The sequence below is a fragment of the Cibotium barometz genome, chromosome 21 (assembly GCF_041138505.1).
Source record: "Cibotium barometz isolate CiBa-2024 chromosome 21, ASM4113850v1, whole genome shotgun sequence".
Classification (NCBI taxonomy): Eukaryota; Viridiplantae; Streptophyta; class Polypodiopsida; order Cyatheales; family Cibotiaceae; genus Cibotium; species Cibotium barometz.
In genome coordinates, this window is record NC_141066.1 from 30,371,745 (window position 1) to 30,392,028 (window position 20,284).

The following is a 20,284-nucleotide window of genomic DNA, read 5'->3' on the forward strand; positions in this document are numbered from 1 at the left end:
ATACACCTCCAATTGCGGTGTTACTTGCATCAGTGAGTGATCACTTGAAATGGTTCGTCCCACGAGGCTAGTGCTAAACAAGGCGCTTCTGTGATAAAGCCACCTTGAGATTCTTGAATGCCTCCAATGCTCGTGGAGTCATTCGAATCTTTTGCCTTCTTGTCTTCACACCCTTTAGCACATCGGTGAGATCTGCCGAGAGATCAGAAAATTTATCTATGTGGGTGGAGTATGGCTGGCATATACTCACAAAGGATCTGATGTCATAGGCTGTTTGAGGTATTTCCCAATTGACAATCTCGGCTACTTTAGCTAGATTAAGTCGAATGCCTTTTGCACTAATTATGTATCCCAAGTAATGTACCTAGAACAGATAAAATTTTGACTTCTTTTCATTGACGTAGAGCTCGTTACTTTCTAGCAACTTAAGGACTTTCTCCACATCAATGTCATGCTGTTCAACCGTAGTTGAAAATACCAGTATGTCGTCCAAAAATATGAACACACACTTTCCAATCAAATCCTAGAAAACACCCATCATCATGTAGTTAAATGTAGCTAGGGCATTCGTCAAGCCAAATGGCATGACCACAAATTCATAGTGGGTCCGTTCTGTACAAAAGGTTGTCTTGGGGATGTCCCCCTCCACAATCCTCACTTGGTGGTACCCACTCTTTAAATCAAGTTTTGAGAAGACCTTTACTCCATTTAGCCTCTCGAGAATATAATCAATTCGAGGCATCGGGAATTTGCTCTTGATAGTCAGCTTGTTGAGTGAATCAACACACAATCGAGAAGACCCATCTTTCTTCTTGACAAATAAGATCGGGGCTGCAAATGGGACACGTTGGGGCAGATAAAGCCAGATTGCAACAATTCTTGGAGTTGGCTGTCCAACTCCGATTCCATTGCCTTGGAAAGGCGATACGAAAACTTGCTTGGGGGTTCCGAGCATGGGAGGAGGTCAACCTTGTGGTCCTCCGGTCTGGACAGGGGAGCTGGGGAGGGAGGCTTTCCCGAAGAAAAATCTTCTGGAACTTCTCATGGAGAGCCAAGTACTTCTTGGAAGCACTGGCCACCGTCTAGGCTGTCTCGATGTATATCATCGCACACTGTGCACCTTTCTTGACTGCTCGCTTAGCCTGCAACAACAAGTGGCTTATGAGCGGAAAGTTCGAAATTCCTGGCTCACACTTAATGGTCACTGGGGTGTTTGACACATTTCGATTATTGATCTGGAACGTGTGCTTGTCCCACTTGACATCTGGAAGAAACTTGTGAAACCACTGAATACCCAAAATTATGTTTGCTCCTACTAGAGGGGCAACTATAAAATCACGCACAAATTCTATGCCCTAAATAACTAACTTAGCACCTAGAGCTTCATACTTGACATTCGTTGTCATGCCTGTGCTAAAACCCTCAACTTGTTTGTCTCCGTGCTGCCCACTGTCAAACAAGACAATGACTCTCTGGCCACCTATGTAGCCAAAGGACTCAAGCAATTTGTTGTGCTTGTACTCCTGGTCATGGACCCCCTTCTGCTTATCTTCGAGCTCCCGGCTAATAATTGCTCCAACTGAAGCACCGGGGTTTGAAGAACTAGGGGTAGCCCACTGGGGTCTGTGTGGGAGCTGAGCTCACCCACAAAAACTGTGGAGGCAGCAGCGGCGGGCTTTGGAGGCCAAGATATAGCAAAGAATCAAAAGAGTACCTTCCAAGACTCATCCATCTTGGGTTGATTGACACGAGGCAAAGGTTTACTAGGATGACCGTTTGCATGCCATTCTGCTCGAGCTTGTAGAAGTTGATCGAGGAATGGCTCCTTTTGCATTGACTTTGCAACAGATAAATTTGCATGGAAATGTCACGAGAAATCTTGGGCAGGCAATTTACAATTATCTTTGATCTCCTGAACCTAAATTGTTGACGCAATTGAGGGGTCACTTTAGCCATATTTAGAGCCTGCAAGCTTTTTGCAGCACTAATGGAGTGTTGACCAGAGATAATCCAATATTCAACTTTATGAATATCTTCTTTTGTGAGTTTATCAAGGGGTTGTTTCTCGTAGCACGATTACAAGGCATCAAAATTGTAAGTATCTCCTCTTGCTTTGGGTCTCAATAAAGTCTTGGGTCAAAATACGAACCCAATCCTTATTTAACCTTCTATACACATAGTTTGAAGGAGCAGGACAACATTTCATCACATCAATGTTGAAGACCTCATTTAGACCAAAGGGATAATATCCCTTCTTTATTTCTAATGAGATCATTGCTTTGTTGCCCTTGTTTGGAGTCTCAAGCTCCATTAGCTCGTCATCGGACGCATCTATCTCCTTTGAACCACTTGCTGGTTTTGTCCTTTGACTCTTTGAAGAGATTTCTTGAACCTTTGTAGAGTGCTTTGCCTTTCTCTTCTTTGTAAGTGCTTACTCCTCTTCTTGCACTTGAGAGCCTGCCATGTCTTCAGCTGCTATTGTGCTTACATCAAGGACTTTTGTTTTGTCACCCTCCTTTTTATGTTTTGAAGAAGTTGTACCAGCATTTCTAGATGCTTCAAGTGCACTCTTCACTATGGCCCTGCCTTTTTTCTCCACAATTTTCCTAACTTGAGTGGTTGTTGTCTCCTTTTCAGGTATGTACTTTTTTCGTGAATCCAAAGCCTTCTTTGCATGGCTCACCGCATTCACCAGGTCCTCCACATTATCCACCCCTGAGTCTTCTTGATTGGAAAAGTCAATGATCTTCAATCCTAGCTTTACAATAGAATTGTCCTTTCCTAGTTTACTGCCAGTCATGTCTGCTGGGTGAAAAGTGTCCAATGATAAGCAAAACTTATTTGCTTTTGTATTTTCTCCTTCTGGCAATACATTTTGCATGTGAAGCATGGGTTTGCTCTTGCATCCACATCATCCTTAGCACCTACCACAATCCCCATATCTCCATATGATGTATCACCTTAAGACAGAAACAAATGGAGGACTCCTTTGAAGTTTGCACTAGCATCGTAGCTATCCACAAACCATTTTACTCCTTCTTTGTTACTCAATTCGAAGGTTTTATCCACCTTAATTCTAGGAGTGACACTTTTAGCTTGAGTTGTTGTTTCGAGAGCATCCAGAGTAAAGATTGGTGCACCATGTGGTTGCGAGGTAGCGGGCACTCTGCTAGCTTCCATTCATGTGAAGCACAAAAAAAGTTTCAAAACCTTAGAAAAAAATGGATTTAAATGCTACATATCAAATCACTACCTATCAAACTTAAGAAAATGCATGCTACAATTATTGATGCTTCACTTAGTTTGCTTGAATAGCGGGGGCCTCACTTGCATTTACTTAATCCATACAGAAGCTCGACTTAAGCTAGAGCCTAGATCTAAGTTGTGCACTCATATGCTAGGGGTACGCTAGCATAGAGAGGCAAGGCTCAAACTCAAGTTTGAGCCTTAAGGCAAAGTTCCATGTATGGGAGGCTTGAACTTAAGCTGGATTCTATATCCAAGTTGTGCACTCAGATGCTAGGGGTGCACTAGCATGGAGAGCAAAGGCTCAAACTCAAGTTCAAGCCTTGAGGCCGGAGTACACTAGCATGGAGAACAAAGGCTCAATCTGAAGTTCGAGCCTTAAGGCCGGTGCCTTAAGGCCGGTGTACACTAGCATCGAGAGCACAGGATCCAACTCGAGTTCGAGCCTTAAGGCCGGTGTTCACTAGCATGGAGAACAAAGGCTCAATTTGAAGGTCGAGCCTTAACACCGGGGTGTACTAGCATGGAGAGCAAAGGCTCAAACTCAAGTTCGAGCCTTAAGGCCGGGGTACACTAGCATGGAGAACGAAGGCTCAATCTGAAGATCGAGCCTTAAGACCGGGGTGCACTAGCATGGAGAGCAAAGGCTCAAACTTAAGTTCGAGCCTTAAAGGGTCCGGGTACACTAGCATGGAGAACGAAGGCTCGATCTGAAGTTCGAGCCTTAAGACCGGGGTACACTAGCATGGAGAGAAAAGGCTCAAACTCAAGTTCGAGCCTTAAGGCCGGGGTACACTAGCATGGAGAACGAAGGCTCAATTTGAAGTTCGAGCCTTAAGGCCGGGGTGCACTAGCATGGAGAGCAAAGGCTCAAACTCAAGTTCAAGCCTTAAGACCGGGGTGCACTAGCATGGAGAGCAAAGGCTCAAACTCAAGTTCGAGCCTTAAGGCCGGGGTACACTAGCATGGAGAACGAAGGCTCAATCTGAAGTTTGAGCCTTAAGGCCAAGGTACACTAGCATGGAGAACGAAGGCTCAATTTGAAGTTTGAGCCTTAAGGCCATGGTACACTAGCATGGAGAGCAAAGGCTCAAACTCAAGTTTGAGCCTTAAGACCAGGGTACACTAGCATGGAGAGCAAAGGCTCAATCTGAAGTTTGAGCCTTAAGGCTGGGGTGCACTAGCATGGAGAGCAAAGGCTCAAACTCAAGTTCGAGCCTTAAGACCGGGGTGCACTAGCATGGAGAGCAAAGGCTGAGCAAAGGCTCAAACTCAAGTTCGAGCCTTAAGGTCGAGGTGCACTAGCATGGAGAACGAAGGCTCAATCTGAAGTTCAAGCATTAAGGCCGGGGTGCACTAGCATGGAGAGCAAAGGCTCAAACTCAAGTTCGAGCCTTAAGACCGGGGTGCACTAGCATGGAGAGCAAAGGAGCAAAGGCTTAAACTCAAGTTCGAGCCTTAAGGCTAGGGTGCACTAGCACAGAGAGCAAAGGCTCAAACTCAAGTTTGAGCCTTAAGGCCGGGGTACACTAACATGGAGAACAAAGACTCAATCTAGGTCGAGCGTTAACACATAAGTTCTATGTAGGGGAGGCTCGAACTTAAGGTGGAGTCTATATCCAAGTTGTGCACTGAGATATGTGACACATATACCATGTTTATATAGGGAACCCTTGTCATTTAGATTATATAATGTGCACAAAGATCAGTTTTACAGGTTCTCGACATATGTGAAGACACAAAAGAGAGCAGCAAGAAGTGCATACAACGAGCAACGATTGACAAATGGCACACTTAGCGTGCAATCAAGTAAGCGTTTATATTGATTACTGTAATCAATTAAAGAACGACTTACTTGTTGCGTAAAGTATTCAATTAGATGAGGGAACACACGAAACGCAGATGGGCACACGAAAGTCTCCGATGTCGCACAGACGTGAGACGGATACTTCTTTGCCTTGGGGTTATGGCCAAGTGATCCCAACTTCACAATTTCATCTCTCTCAAAATGTTTAAGGAACTTAGAAAGAGGAGAGAAACACATGTATGGTGACTTAAGCTCACAAAACTCAGATGCAGAACCACGAACAGATCTTTTTTATTGTGTTTTGTCTACTATGGCCCTGTATTAGCATATGGAAGTGCTGAAGGAGAGAAACGCATATTGTAAGCAGAGCATTGAGGATGCAGGTGCAGAGACACATGTAGAAACAAATGTGGATACAGAGGAAAATTGTTCTTCACATATGCAGTCAGTCTTTCATACTAACACACATGTACAGGATAGGGGCAATGGCAATGCCTCAAGTTTAATGCCATCAAATTCAAGGACATTTTTCAAGAGATTGCCAAGGACGTTGTTGTTGCAACTTGACAATTGTGGTTCTGAAAATAAGAATCGTTATGTATTTGCCTATCTATCCCTATTGGTTGCACGAGGAGTGTTTGACATGGTGCAGCTTGGTTTTCTTATGGTTGGTCATACTCATGAAGATATTGATGCATTGTTTCGTCGCTTCTCTGAGAAGTTGAGGAAACAAACCATTTTCACATTCCCACATTTGATGAAGATCTTTAATGAGTGTGTTAGCATGCATCCAGCACCCTTTCTCCTACAAAGGTGGTAGACTTCAAAGGCTTTGTCAAGGGATGCTTACATGATGGAGCCGATAGCTTGATTGGACATTCAAAGCCATTGCAATTCAGGTTTTATATGAGTGATGGAATACCTTTGATGCAATACAAAGTACACCCCAAAAATGTTGATTGGTTACCAGAAAGCGGTATAGAGTTATGGAATACACATGCCTTCGTAGGGTACCCTTAAGGGCTGCTCCCTTCTTCTACATGCACTACATGCTTCTAGAAAGATGCCTGGCATCATTTCAGAGAGTTGCAAACCAAACACTCAAGACACTTGACATCATTCTTAGAGTACGGGCTGGCACTACTTCATGTGGAGGACAATGCACACTTGACCAAGACCATGGGACTTGTACACTTGACCACTTGACCAAGACATGGGACTTGTACACCTGACCTTGGATGCTTAGAGTGGAACCTTGGTTAATTCGTCCCGGACTGGGCCTCACATGGCACCACTTTCCACTCTAGGTCCTGTACCTACTGTAGAAATATGTCCACGTGGCATCCAAGTGTAGGATGCATGTGACAATTACCTAGGTCATCTCCATTGAAGAAAAAGGTTCAAGCAAATTCAATAGATGCTATAGGCTGTAGCACATCATTATTTCATCACAAATCATTGTCCAACTCTAAGTCATTGGTCAATATCTCAAAAGCATGATATTCAATACACTTAGTTTGATATGATAGAGTGGGAATAAATAGATGGTGATAACACACTTCATTGATTTTGAAAGATTGTTGTGTTTCAAGATATGCTTTCTTACAGGTGTGCAAAAACAATATGTAAAATATATACAAGGAAGATGCTTGAAAAAGGTACACAAAAAGTGCATAGAAAGTACATGGCTCACCAAAGATCGAACAAAAATACAATAAGAGGAAGAGACTTGAAGCATGAGAAACTAACTCACACACTATCAAACACAAAAAAATAAAAAATAAATAAATAAATAAAGAATACCTATAAATTTTCTTTCTAGAAATAAGATTGATTGTTAGAATAGCATAAGTAAGAGTGAATTGAAACATACTAATCATAAATAATGCTAATGACCTTTCAAAGGGTATCTCTGGAGGCTACAAGCCTTAAATGTTATTTCTTAATCTCCTTTGCTAAGAACTCGTTCGCCTTCAACTTTATGAATACGTTTTTACCGATAAATAATGTAATGTAGATTCTTCTCTTAGAGAAAAACAAGTAGATAATATAAATCACATCTTCAAAGCTGAACCATGCTGGAGAAGGAATAACATGTCAAAATGAGTAGAGGAAATGAGACAAAATATTGAGAGTAGAAAGTACAGAAATGCAAGAGAGGAGAAGGTTGCATAAACTCTATTATACACACCTGAATTTGGTACAAAAACAAGTGGAGGAACAAGGCCCACATATATATGGGTTGGGGTTGTTGGTCGGCCAATACAAAACAGGTCAAAAGTCCTTGAAGAGTCCACGATTGGAGAATATCTAGTCCGCTAGCAAAAATAAAAGTTGGCTAATAGAAAATACAAGTCAGCCAACAAAAAAAGTAATTGGCTCGACTTGACTAGCCACACCTACAGGCTGAGAGGGAAAAATAGCACCCTAACAACTAGGAAAATGGGCACTGAAAAAAATGGAGAAAACTCATACACAAGCGGGCACACCCACAACAATGGCCCACTCCTTACGTAGTAATATGGTACAGACAAGAGATGAATGCTAACATCCCCTCTCAGCTCTTGGATGTGGAACCAACCCCAGTGAGTTGGAGTGTTGACGGAGCATCTGCTAAGGTAAAGGCTTTGTGAAGAGGTCCGTTGCATTGTCCTCTGTCGAACAAAGGACTAGCAAGATGTCACCAGCCAAAATCTTTGTATGAACAAAGTGATATTGTATCTCTATGTGCTTGGTTTGGGCATGGAAGAACGGGTTCCGAGAAATAGCTATACAACTCTGGTTGTTGCACTGGATGATCGTGGGGTCCTTTTGTGGAAACCCAATCTTCCCAAGAAGTAACCTTTGTTCTCATGTCTAGATCTCCCCAATCAGAGTCACTCCAACCTCGAAGACTGACTCGGTCCTTCGTTTCCCCTCGAGTGTTATAAAAGAGTCCAAGATCCTTTGTACCTTGCAAATACCGCAAGATTCGTAAACTTGTGTTCCAATGAGTCTTTAAAGTGTATGCATAAATGAGCTCAACAATCCAACTGGAAAACTCAAGTCCAATCTGGTAATCAGTAACCAAATCAATGAATCGACAAGTTTTTGATACAAGGAGGCATCAACTTGCTCACAAGGATCATGTACAATATGTTTGGTATTCGGGTCCATAGGAGATAAAGTAGGCTTGCAGTTCTCCAACCCAAAGGTCTCTAACAACTCATGAACATATCGTTGTTGAGAAACAAAGAACCCCCTCTGGGTCTACCAAATCTCCAATCCCAAAAAGAAATGAAGTAAGCCTAAACCCGTCATCTCAAACTCCTATGACAAGGCAGCCTTTATCACAACGATGTGCTCCATATGACCGTTAGTGAGAATGAGATCATCCGCATAGAGAATAATCAAGGTGACCATACCACGTTTCCAAAAGAGATACAAGTTTGGATTTGCAACGGATCTTTGGAAACCCTTTCTAAGAAAGAAAGAATCAATCTTCTGGTTTCAAGCCCTGGGAACTTGTTTAAGACCATATAAGATCTTTCGTAACCTCTAAACCATACCTTTTGATCTTGAAACCTCAAAGCCTGGAAGTTTCTCAACATATACCTCCTCTTACAAGTCACCATTTAGGAACAGAGATTTCACATCCATCTGATACACCGGCCACTACTGAGAAGAGGAAACGGCAAGAACTGTCCGAATCATAGTCATCCTAGTTGTTGGGGCAAAAGTGTCCATATAGTCAATGCTAGGCCGCTGAGCATAGCCCTTAGCCACAAGTCTGACCATGTGCTTGTCTACAGACCCATCGGACGTATACTTGGTCTTGTAGACCCACTTGACACCAATGACTTACCGTTTTGATGGCCTTGGTACCAACTCCCAAGTTCTATTCTTCTCTATGGCTTCAAGTTCCACTTGCATGGCTTTCCTTCAAGTCTCCTGGGAAAGAGACTCCTTAATTTAAGTAGGCTCTTTGTCCCGAATGATACAAGACATCAATGCATAGTTCACTTGTAAAAGCTCCTCTAACTAACTTTTATCATGAACTCTATGTGATCTCCGAGGTCCATCCTTCGTGGTGCACTCGGAGGGATACTCTGTAACACTTGACTCCCGAATGGTATCCAACAATCACTTTGGTACCCGAATAGAACGCGAAGCTTCCTGCATGTTGCTGTGGCCAACCTTAGGCTCAACCTCTACAAGTGATTGAGAATGGCTAGCTGGAACAATAGTGTGGGAATTATTCTCATACTCATCTAGTTCTCCAAGAAGTGGTGGCTCCTTAACAGTGGAAGTTGGAACATGCTCGTCAAAGACATCTTTGCTGACAACAACCTCATTCTACTACGGGTTGTATAACTTGTAGCCTTTGGAGAGTTATATCTCACAAAAACAAGCTTTTGGGACTTTGAGTCGAGCTTCCCTCTTTGCTTCTTTGCTATGTGAATATAGGCATCACTTCCAAAAACACAAAAATGGGAGGCACTTGGTTTCGTACCAAAATAAGCCTCAAATGGATGCATCGTAGGCACTAAAGTCGTTGGAGATCGGTTGAGGATATGGACAGCTATAGCCACAGTCTCTCCTAAAGTGGACGAGGAAGATCATGATGCTCCAACATCATTCTCACCATCTCCACCATAGTCCTGCTCTTACGCTCAACCACTCCATTCTTTGAAGAAGGCGACCCTGTATTGGCCAACTCCCACTTCATGCCATGCTCCGCACAAAAGCATTAGCAAAAAACCTCCCTCCTTTGTAAGCTCGAATAGTCTTCACTTGCAATCTAGATTCCTTTTCCACCAAAACATACCAATCCTTGAACTGAGCAAAGATTTGGTCCTTTTGTGAAAGAAAATACACCCATGTAAACTTGTTACAATCATTATGAAATATAGATTCCTTTTCCACCAAAACATACCAATCCTTGAACTGAGCAAAGATTTGGTCCTTTTGTGAAAGAAAATACACCCATGTAAACTTGTTACAATCATCCACAAGCATTATGAAATATAAGGATCCTCCCAAATATGGGGTTTGCATAGGTTTACACAAGTCAGTGTTGTGTACCAACTCCACAAGTTTCAAAGCTAACCTAGTAGCCTGTTTCGGAAAAGACTCCCTATACTGCCTCCCACGAATGCAAGAACTACAATGTCCCTGCTTGTTGTCAACATCTGGCAAGACATCAACCATATGGTTCTGGAAAGCCCACCACAGCGCAGCCAACAAAAACACAAGTCAGCCACCAACAAAAAAAGTAACGGGCTCCACCTTACCAACCACACCTATAGGTTGACAAGGAAAAATAACACCCCCATAACTAGGAAAATGGACAATGGAAAAAATGGAGAAAACTTCTACATGGGCGGACCCACAACAATGGCCCTCACTTCCTATTGAGTAATATGGTACAAACAAGAGATGACTGCTAACATAACATAGAGGGTAACAAACAAAATCTAACATGTGCCAAGAGAATCTATATGCATTCATAATATTTTAAAGAGACAGCACCATGTCCAACAATATAAAGCTATGGGTTATTAATAGTAGTGTCAAAATTACCAAATAACAAAACTATCAAATATAATACATATGGGGTTTCTTAAGTGGATGATTCAGTCTCATGATAATTAATTCTCCTTGAAAAGATTTTCTAGCTGATATTATGACGACAATCTTTTAATTTTGATTGCTATAGCTCATGCCCTCTGTAGACCTTAGGGACTCCTTTTTTCCGGTTATTATTGAGATTCTGTGCATTGTCAGCAATGCAAGATAATCACGTTATGAATCGTGTCTGTCAAAAAATCACTTACTGCAGAAATCACATTCATAGCCCAACGTCGACATCTTTTATAACTAGGAAAAATAGCACCCCCACAACTAGGAAAATGGACAATGGGAGAAATTGATAAAACTCATACACAGGCGGGCACACCCACAACAATGGCCCTCACTCCCTACTGAGTAATATGGTACAGACTGCTAACATAACCATAGACTGTATCATACATGGAAAAAATGGACAATGGGAAAAATAGAGAAAACTCATACACGAGTGGGCACACCCACAACAATGGCCTTCACTCCCTGCTGAGTAATATGGTACAGACAGGAGATGACTGCTAACATAACATAGATGGTAACATACAAAATCTAACATGTGCCAAGTCAATCTATGCATTGATATTATTTTAAAGAGACAGCAGCTATATAAAGCATGTGTTATTAATAGTAGTGTCAAGATTACCAAATAACAAAACTATCAAATATAATACATATATATAATACATATGGGGCTTCTTAAGTGGATGATTCAGTCTCATGATAATTAATTCTCCTCGAAAAGATTTTCTAGCTGATAGTATGACGACAATCTTTTAATTTTGATTGCTCTATAGCTCATGCCCTCTGCAGACCCTAGGTCCTTAGGGACTCCTTTTTCCGGTTATTATTGAGATTCTGTGCATGGTCAGCAATACAAGTTAATCACGTTATGAATCGTGTCTGTCAAAAAATCACTTACTCCAGAAATCACATTCATAGCCCAGCGTCGACATCTTTAATATAAAAACTACTCACCTCCAATTCTTGACCGATGGCCTTTAGCTTTTCCGTGATGTAATTCCCTGCAAGGCAAAAACCATATTGATCAAATATTCATCGAGTCCGGCGATATAAGGATGCAAGGTACTAGAGTCAGTGGTAGCTATCCACCGTTGTTCCTGGTGATGTTATCTGCTAACTCTGCAACTTCATTTGCACATCCGAAGGAGAAACTGAAACCTGGCAGCCAAATGTGAGTTAAAAAATGTGATGACCTTAGCATAGGAAATTATGAATCACGCTTTCTTCTTCAAATGCGTGGTTGGGATTTATCCATGGACGTAATTGCCTACAGACCACAGCTACACGGCGGGTTGAGATTGAAATGGCCACTGACTGACCTCGGATCAAATCAGAGAGCCGATTGAAATCGCGGAAGCAACAGACTGTCAGCTTGAATCTTAGGGGCTTTACATGACGAACGTTGAAGGGGCTCGAAATTACGGTATGAGTCACTAATATACACTATCTATTTGACTAATAAATATAATATACCTGAACCACCATGTCCGTAGTTGTGAATAATGCGAGTGCCACCCTCGTGCTCAAGCCGCACGCCACCGCGTCGAGCAGGCCGAAGTCCAACTGCGATTGGGTATAGGTTATCAGGAGGTGTCTTCTCCAGTTTAGGGTAAAACATGACGTTTCTTTCCCACATATCTTTCACAGGAGCATGATTTTTCTGACAATATATTGTAATTAGCGCTCGTCTTCTGCAGTAGTGATTATATAAATGCACGGCTGCAACACACGCAAACAAACATGGAGTAAGGCAAACCAGTACACCATGACGTAGTACCTCATCTATGTCCAGTGACGTTTGATTTGGCTCCGTGATACCACCCACAATCACGATATTGTCGTTGCGAGGAACGATGAATACCATGTCGGTTGCATCTTTACGTCCAGCCAGGGAGATGCACATCGCCTGAGGAAGGTTGCCGTCCTCTTTCCCTCTGATCTTTTCGTCGAGGACGTCGGCCACACGCCGAAGAACGGCTCCGCGAAGTGCGTAGACACAATCATCCTTTGCCAATTCTCTCGACCCCAGGCCCGTGCAGTTAATTATCAGGTCCGCCTTGTACAGAGATAGCAAGCCTTTTTCCATTTCCCTCAGCTCTTTTCGCAAGGGCTTCAGCAGCTGGAAAAGACGGGCATTCTCATTGTTTGACACATCTTCGGTCAGCCAGCCCATGTACTGATCAGTGTCAATAACAGGCGCCTTGTATTGATACGCGTCCTTAATCCCATATTCTTCCTTGACGCCAAGCTCTTCCACAATATCGAGAGACTTCCTGTACTCCAGCACGGCATGCTTCTTCATCCCTTCTCGCTTCCTGTTTTCGAGGTCGTTACCATCGATGCTCTCTTGGAAGAAGAAGTTGGCCATGCACATGCGGACGCCGGGAGTGGCGTCCTTCTCCATTTTCTCGAACTCGTGGAAAGATTTCATGCACCAACCTTGCGACCTTTCGAGACTTTGCTGGTCGGTGTTGTGCGAGCCTGCAACAGCGCCATGTAAAGCGTAAAGTTAGAATTGGATTTCTTATACCAGCGTGATTATTTCAAAACTGGAGGGAGCAGGGGCGTCCTCTGATCTACCGCAAACAGCTGGTGGCCACTCCCAAAGGGCACCTGCTATCTGGGAGGTAATTGGTTTCTTTATGGATGCATATTCATGGGCGATCACGGAGACCTTGTAGCCCTTCTCGAGCAAGACCTTGGCCGTGGTAAGACCACTCACCCCTCCTCCGATTACAAGTGCATGGGGCTTAAACCCCCGCGATATCCCAGACGCAGCTTGATTAGCCATGCCGGCAAATAATAACTGCTTGATGATATTATATAACTAGGCAATGTGCGATGTGTCATAATAACTAGGCAATGTGCGATATTGAGGAGGCACTGCGCCTGGGGGAGTTGAAGCTAGGCTAGGTACTAGTTCTTATATAGAGAATCGAGATGCCAGTTTCGTTTATTGTGATGAGAGTTGCGCGTTAATGATGATCAAATTGACATCAGTGCAGGCGTTTATTGTGATCAGAGTTGCGAGTAAATTATCAAACTGACAGTGCAGGTGTCGTGCGGGATCGGATCTCCTCGGACGAAACCGTGAGGCACCGAGTTGTTGTTCAATTCAAGTTATCTCAAACAAAAAAAAACAAAGAATCGTACTGATTGATTAAGGAGACACGCTTAGTGTTCCTATCGAAGTTATCTCAAACAAAAAAGAAAGAAAGGATCGTACTGATTGATTAAGGGGAGCTTAGTGTTCCTATCGTACTGATTGATTGATGGCAATATTAACTGCGATTCTTAAATGTAATGGCCAAGTGTGCGCTCGTGCAGGTTTGAAGCTAGGCTAGATACTAGTTCTTATATAGAGAATCGAGATGCCCGTTTCTTTTTTTTTTTCAATAAAAGGCATTTTCATTACTGAAAAAAGACAATACAGGTTACAAGAGTAGGAGATTTAGCTTTGGCCAAGCTCCTGATACATGGAATCATGGGGGAGTTACAATTTACCAAAGTACTGAGTTACATACCGGGATTCATGGGGGATTACAGATTTCCAAAGTACTGAGTTACAAGATGGCTTCTATATCATACCTAAGTTTCCTATAGGTACTGGAGCTTTAGAACATAGGAGAGATCAATCTTGACGAGTTGCTCTCTCTTTTCTTGTAGCTGTAGTAGCTTTATCTTCGCCTGAATGTTCATGGCCGACCTTTCAATCTGGACTTTAGCTCTTGAAATTTTGGTCTCAATGGCAGTGAGCTTCCTCAGGTAGAATCTCTCTCCAGCGGAGGTGAGCTGACTTTTGAGGGTGTTAGTATTCCGAGTACTGCCATTGTATAAGGCCGCTAGTCTTTCAAGCCAAAAGAACCAGAGAATCTCTGTTCTAATTACAGTCCACAGCTCCGTAGAGCATCCTATTGAATCACCAATGAGCAGATGTTTCCATGACAGTAATGTTTGCCCTCAACTAGCAACATATTCATTAAGTTTCTTAACCATTAGCTCTATGGCAGGGCACAAAAGAAATATGTGGACATCATCTTCTTCTTTGTTGCATCTGCTGCAAGTACCATTGCCCTTCCCGATAGCAAGAGCCTTTTTCTGTGTCCAGATGGCTCTGTACATGATAAGCCAAGCTAGGCAGGCTTTCTTAGGTTCCACATGTTTCCCCCATAAGGACTTAAAGAGAAAATACCATTGTAATCTGTCTTTGAGGATACTCCATCTTTGGTTAAGAGATGCCAGTTTCGTTTATTGTGATGAGGGTTGCGAGTTAATGATCAAATTGACATCAGTGCAGGCGTTTATTGTGATGAGAGTTGCGAGTTAATTATCAAACTGACAGTGCAGGTGTCGTGCGAGATCGGATCTCCTCGGACGAAACAGTGAGGCACCGAGTTGTTGTTCAATTCAAGTTATCTCAAACAAAAAAAAAAGAAGAATCGTACTGATTGATTAAGGACCGGAGGTAGTCCTGACCTCGGACGAAACCGTGAGGCACCGAGTTGTTGTTCAATTCAAGTTATCTCAAACAAAAAAAAACAAAGAATCGTACTGATTGATTAAGGACAGGAGGTAGTCCTGAGGTTGTGGGTTCAAGCCCTCCCTCTCCAAGGGGTGGCACGCATGGGTTCAAGCCCTCCCTCTCCAAGGGGTGGCACGGGTGGGTTTATGTTAAATTCGTGGCCCTAGCACGGGTGGTCACCTACCCGGTGACCGCCTTGGTCTAGACGATGGTGCAAAAGAGGTATAGACACATGTCCGTATATTTTTTGGGATTCGAACCTGGGTCCTTGCCAAGGGAGGCAAAGCATCTATCCACTGCACCGCGAGCACACACATGATATGCACACATGTCCATAATATCTTATGGACACATGTCTACAGATAGGCCTGTCATCAGCCACCACTGACCGGGTGATCGGGCCCGCAGGGTGCCACGTATCGTGGCTCCCCGAAATTTAACCTAAGCCGTGGGTGTGTTGTGCTGTACTTTCTAATTCTAGCCAATTTAATATATATATATATATATATATATTGATTATAACGACTACATGGCAAGGGACTCGTGACCACCAGTTTTCCGTCTCCTGAACTTGGCACGGAGTCCGGACCTCTCCTACACCACATCCACTTTAACTCCTCAACCTATAAAATACCTATATGAGGATAGGGCCTACAATGTTACATCAACCTATAAAATACCTATATGAGGATAGGGCCTACAATGTTACATCAATCTCCTAGATTATGTAGTATGCACATTGCCCACTTTAAATCCTTGACCCAAAAGAAAAGTGATCATCTTGTTTACAACTATTCGGTTGAGGAGTGGAAGCCTTGAAGAGACATTTTCAAGAGTCATGGACCATGGGAGTAGTTGATCCATAACCATGGATCAACTACTCCCATGGTCTATTCAACTCCTCAATTGGGAGTAGTTGATCCAATTGCTCCCATCGTCCATTCAACTCCTCAATAGAGTAGTTGTAAATGGTATGGGCGCAGTAGATCCATAACCATGGATCAACTACTCCCGTGGTCCGTGACTCTTGAAAATGTCTCTTCAAGGCTTCAACTCCTCAACCAAGTAGTTGTAAATGCTATGGTTACGGATCAACTAGTCCCATGGTGTGTGAGTCTTGAAAATGTCTCTTCAAGGCTTCAACTCCTCAACAGAGTAGTTGTAAATGCCCCTTCAAGACTTTAAAGTTTAACTCCTCAGCTGAGTCACCGACTACATGTAAATATGTGCTAGTTGTGGAGTAGTTGTCCTTCAAGGCTTTCACTCCTCAACCGAGTCATCAACCACATGTTCATATTTTGTCCACAGTCCAAGAGGCAGTGGTTTCTCAACCTACCATATGTTATGAATATGGTGTACTCAATCCTCTAAATCCTCCCCCCATTCAATTTTCAATTTTGAACATTGCAGATCTCTTCTGAATAGAACTTGACCTACAATAGATGTGTGTTGACAAGTGGCATACTCCTAGAGAAGTGTTTCAAAGAAAATTTGCCCTTCACATAGAAGGGTGAAAAAAGATGAACCCTACATATGAAGGGCCCTTTTTAAAAAAATATTTTCAATTTACATTTAATAAAATAGATATTTTTGGTGTACTCATAATTTAAAACAATTGTAATGTGTATTTAGTTAAATAGACAGAATTTGTGTAATTGGATGGTGTTAGACTTTTTAACTTAAGAAAGCAACTTTGATGTTAGCCCATCTCTAAAAGCAAAAAGAAAAAGAAAAAAATCGGTATTGAGTATACTATAAATCCCTTCCCCCACTCGCCAGCCCTAGCCCCACTCACCTCCCTTTTCTCTGTTTTTGAAGGCTTTAACATCTCAACCAAGTGACAAACCACTTTTTAATATGGTGTGCAAGACATTTACTCCTCAACTAACCACATGTTATGTAATTATTAATATGGTGCTCAAGAGTCAATATACTATGTCCATACGCATCCGTACAGTGGAACACGATACACCTAGAACTTGAAGGTTGATGGGGGCCCTACGGATACGTCCTTCACTTTTTTTAAAAGAATTACACTTTAAAAAAACATAGAGTTCAAAAAAACAGTAGTATACTTCACAATAAATGGAGTATTATTAAAATTTTGGGGTTGTCTTTCAAATTGTAGGCTCGTGCATGGCTGAAATTCGACGCAAAATGGGACCTCTATGTAGTGTGCGCAAGAAAAAACATTTCACCCAAATGGTGAAAAACCTTCTCTGAAAATTGTACATATTTTCTACAAATTCTAATAAAATTGAAGGTATTTATGGTTATAGCCTTCCAAAAGTTTCAATTCTAAAACCTTTGAATCTACGATGAGATATTTTTTGGATTTCACGTGGAAAATGCACTATACATCTATACTCTGGTTTTTCACACTCTTCCGAGCGATGTCTACTGTTTTTATATCAAGCATACTTTTTTTTTGTGCAAGAAATACAACACACTTTTTTCACTCTCTTCCTCGATGTCTATTGTTGTTCATACATCTATACCTTGGTTTTTCACACTCTTTCTCGATGTCTATTGTTTTTACTAGTATTGGACCCGCGCATTGCTGCGGCGACCAAGGTTCAAGAAAAGAACTGGTTCTATGTCTATAGCCATCTCTCTCTCTCTCTATCTCTCTCTCTATCTCACACGCACACACACACGCACACGCACGCATGCACACTCTCTCTCTCTCTCTCTCTCTCTCTCTCTCTTCTCACTTTCCCACACATAGAAGCACTCTCTCTCTCACACACACACACATACTCTCTCTCTCTCTCTCTCTCTCTCTCTCCCCCTCACACACACACACACACACACACACACACGTTAATATTAGTATATACAATATTATGTTTTAGATACATATAGCCATACATAGACACATATACTTATACATACATATATAGGTGAAATTAAAAATATAAATACACACATAATTTTTAATGGGTGGTAAGGTGTGCTCACTTTTAAATATATAGATAGATATATTATACAACACACAGACACACACACATACATGCACATAGATATATATTTCTATACATATATATATGTGTGTGTGTATGCATTTACATATATATATATATGTGCACACACACACACACACATGTATATACACACATATATATTTGTACGTACGTATGTATAAATGTACATAAAAAACACACATACATGTATACACACATACACATATATATATTTTTTTATTTAATTTAATTTATATTTATATTTTATTAAAAGCTATTTTTTATTCTCTATCTCTTGCTCTCTTTCTCTCTTTTCACCCTCTCCCTCTTTGCACCGCTCTCTCTCTCTCTCTCTCTCTCTCTCTCTTTCTAGGCCTGCCCCATCTCACTCGTTCTCAAGCACACACATAGATGCAAATGTACACACACGCATGCACTCTCCCTCTCACACATACATACACACATGTAAACACCCGCACATGCACTAATGCAAACACACACTCTCTCCTCCCACATAAACTATCTCACATAGAAATTCTCTCTCTCTCTCTCTCGCACAAACACACTCCCTCTCTTCACACACTCTCACACATAGAAACTCTCTCTCTCTCTCTCTCTCTCTCACACACACGTGTACACACACACATAAGTTTAATTAATTAAATTTTAATGGTGGGGATGCGTGGTGAGGTTTGTGCACACACTTGCATATGCACAGCCTCTCTCACATATACATGCACACACACACACACACACACACACTCTCTCTCTCTCACACACATGAACACATAAACACACACATATACATGTACACACTTGCACATGCACTAATGCAAACACACTCTTCCCCCACCACAGACACACATAGACTTCCATGTTCGTGTCTCTCTCTCTCTTTCTCTCTTTCTCTCTTTCTCTCTCTCCCCAATCACACACACACACACTCTCTCTTCTCACACACACTCTCCCACATATAGAAACTCTCTCTCTCTCTCTCTCTCTCTCTCTCTCTCTCCCTCATACATACACGTACACACACAAACACACACTCTCTTTGTCATGCATGCATGTACACACTCACATATATGTAAATATATATTATCTATAATATTATGTTTTATTATATTTAGAGACATATGTGTGAGTGTGTGTGCATATACCTATATACACGTGCATTTACCTATATATACATGTGCATTTATAAAATAAATAAACACACATACATATATACTTTTAATTAATAATAAATTTTAATACGTAGGGATGCATGATGAGGTGTGCTCACTTTTAAATAAGTGTATCTTGCATACAATGTCTTTTGTGTTTTCTTTTACATGTTAATGTGTGATTGTGTGCACATACGCATGTATACGTGATTGTGTAATGTCAACTTCATGCACGTATGTGTCGTACAAGTCTCTTGATTGTGCGTATATGCTAGTGTGTGTATGGTGTGAGTGTGTACGTGGTGTGTATATTTGTGTTTGTGTGTATCCATGTGTGAGTGTGTGACCATGTGAATATATCCATGTACATCTTTTTTTATCTATTTGTGTACGTGTATGTGCATATGTGTGTGTGTGTGTGCATGTACCATGTGCAAATACATGTGTGCACACATGTGTGCATATGTACTTGTGTATGTGTGCATATGTACTTGTGTATGTGAGTGTATGTATGTGCTTGTGTGCATGTACACGCATGTATGTGAGTGTATGTATGTGCTTGTGTGCATATGTACTTGTGTATGTGAGTGTATGTATGTGCTTGTGTGCATGTACACAAGCACACAAGCACATACATACATGTGTGCATATGTACTTGTGTATGTGAGTGTATGTATGTGCTTGTGTGCATGTACACGCATGTATGTGTGTGAAAGCTTGAGTGTGCATGTAAGTGTGCATATCTCTGTGTATGCACGTGTGTCCATGAGTGCGAGTGTGATTGTGTGCATGTGTGCATGTATCATGTGCGTGTGTGCATGTATCATGTGCGTGTGTGCATGCACATACATCATGTGTACGTCGACATACATATAGATCTATTTATATATACATGCTTACATACCTATAGATACATACATACATACATATTATATATGTGTATGTATTTATC

At 41.8% G+C, this 20,284-nt stretch overlaps 1 protein-coding gene across 3 annotated transcripts; it reads right to left on the reverse strand.

The window, feature by feature from the left end:
- Positions 1-11,351: 11,351 nt before the first annotated feature.
- On the reverse strand, positions 11,352-13,520 carry LOC147627057 (uncharacterized). Of its 3 annotated transcripts, none has more exons than XM_086816147.1 (6): positions 13,295-13,520; positions 12,459-13,162; positions 12,155-12,341; positions 11,771-11,839; positions 11,636-11,682; positions 11,352-11,515 (listed from the first exon to the last, which is right to left on the reverse strand). In XM_086816147.1, the coding sequence occupies exons 1-6, from the start codon at positions 13,470-13,472 to the stop codon at positions 11,474-11,476; spliced, it is 1,227 nt and encodes a 408-aa protein (XP_086672273.1). In that variant the 5' UTR covers positions 13,473-13,520; the 3' UTR covers positions 11,352-11,473. The 3 variants fall into 3 exon arrangements, 2 of the variants coding, with proteins under 2 accessions (XP_086672273.1, XP_086672272.1); XM_086816146.1 differs by having other exon boundaries at positions 13,262-13,520; XR_015268522.1 differs by having other exon boundaries at positions 11,420-11,515; positions 12,155-12,244; positions 13,262-13,520.
- Between the last annotated feature and the right edge of the window lie 6,764 nt (positions 13,521-20,284).

Bases quoted from the DNA above. Each gene is read 5' to 3' on its own strand.
- LOC147627057 (XM_086816146.1), bottom strand. From the start codon at position 13,472: ATGGCTAATCAAGCTGCGTCTGGGATATCGCGGGGGTTTAAGCCCCAT. The intron at 12,342-12,458 runs GTACTACGTCAT...ATATATTGTCAG, and splicing joins CGTCACTGGACATAGATGAG to AAAAATCATGCTCCTGTGAA. The intron at 11,683-11,770 runs GTGGATAGCTAC...TTTGCCTTGCAG, and splicing joins TAACATCACCAGGAACAACG to GGAATTACATCACGGAAAAG.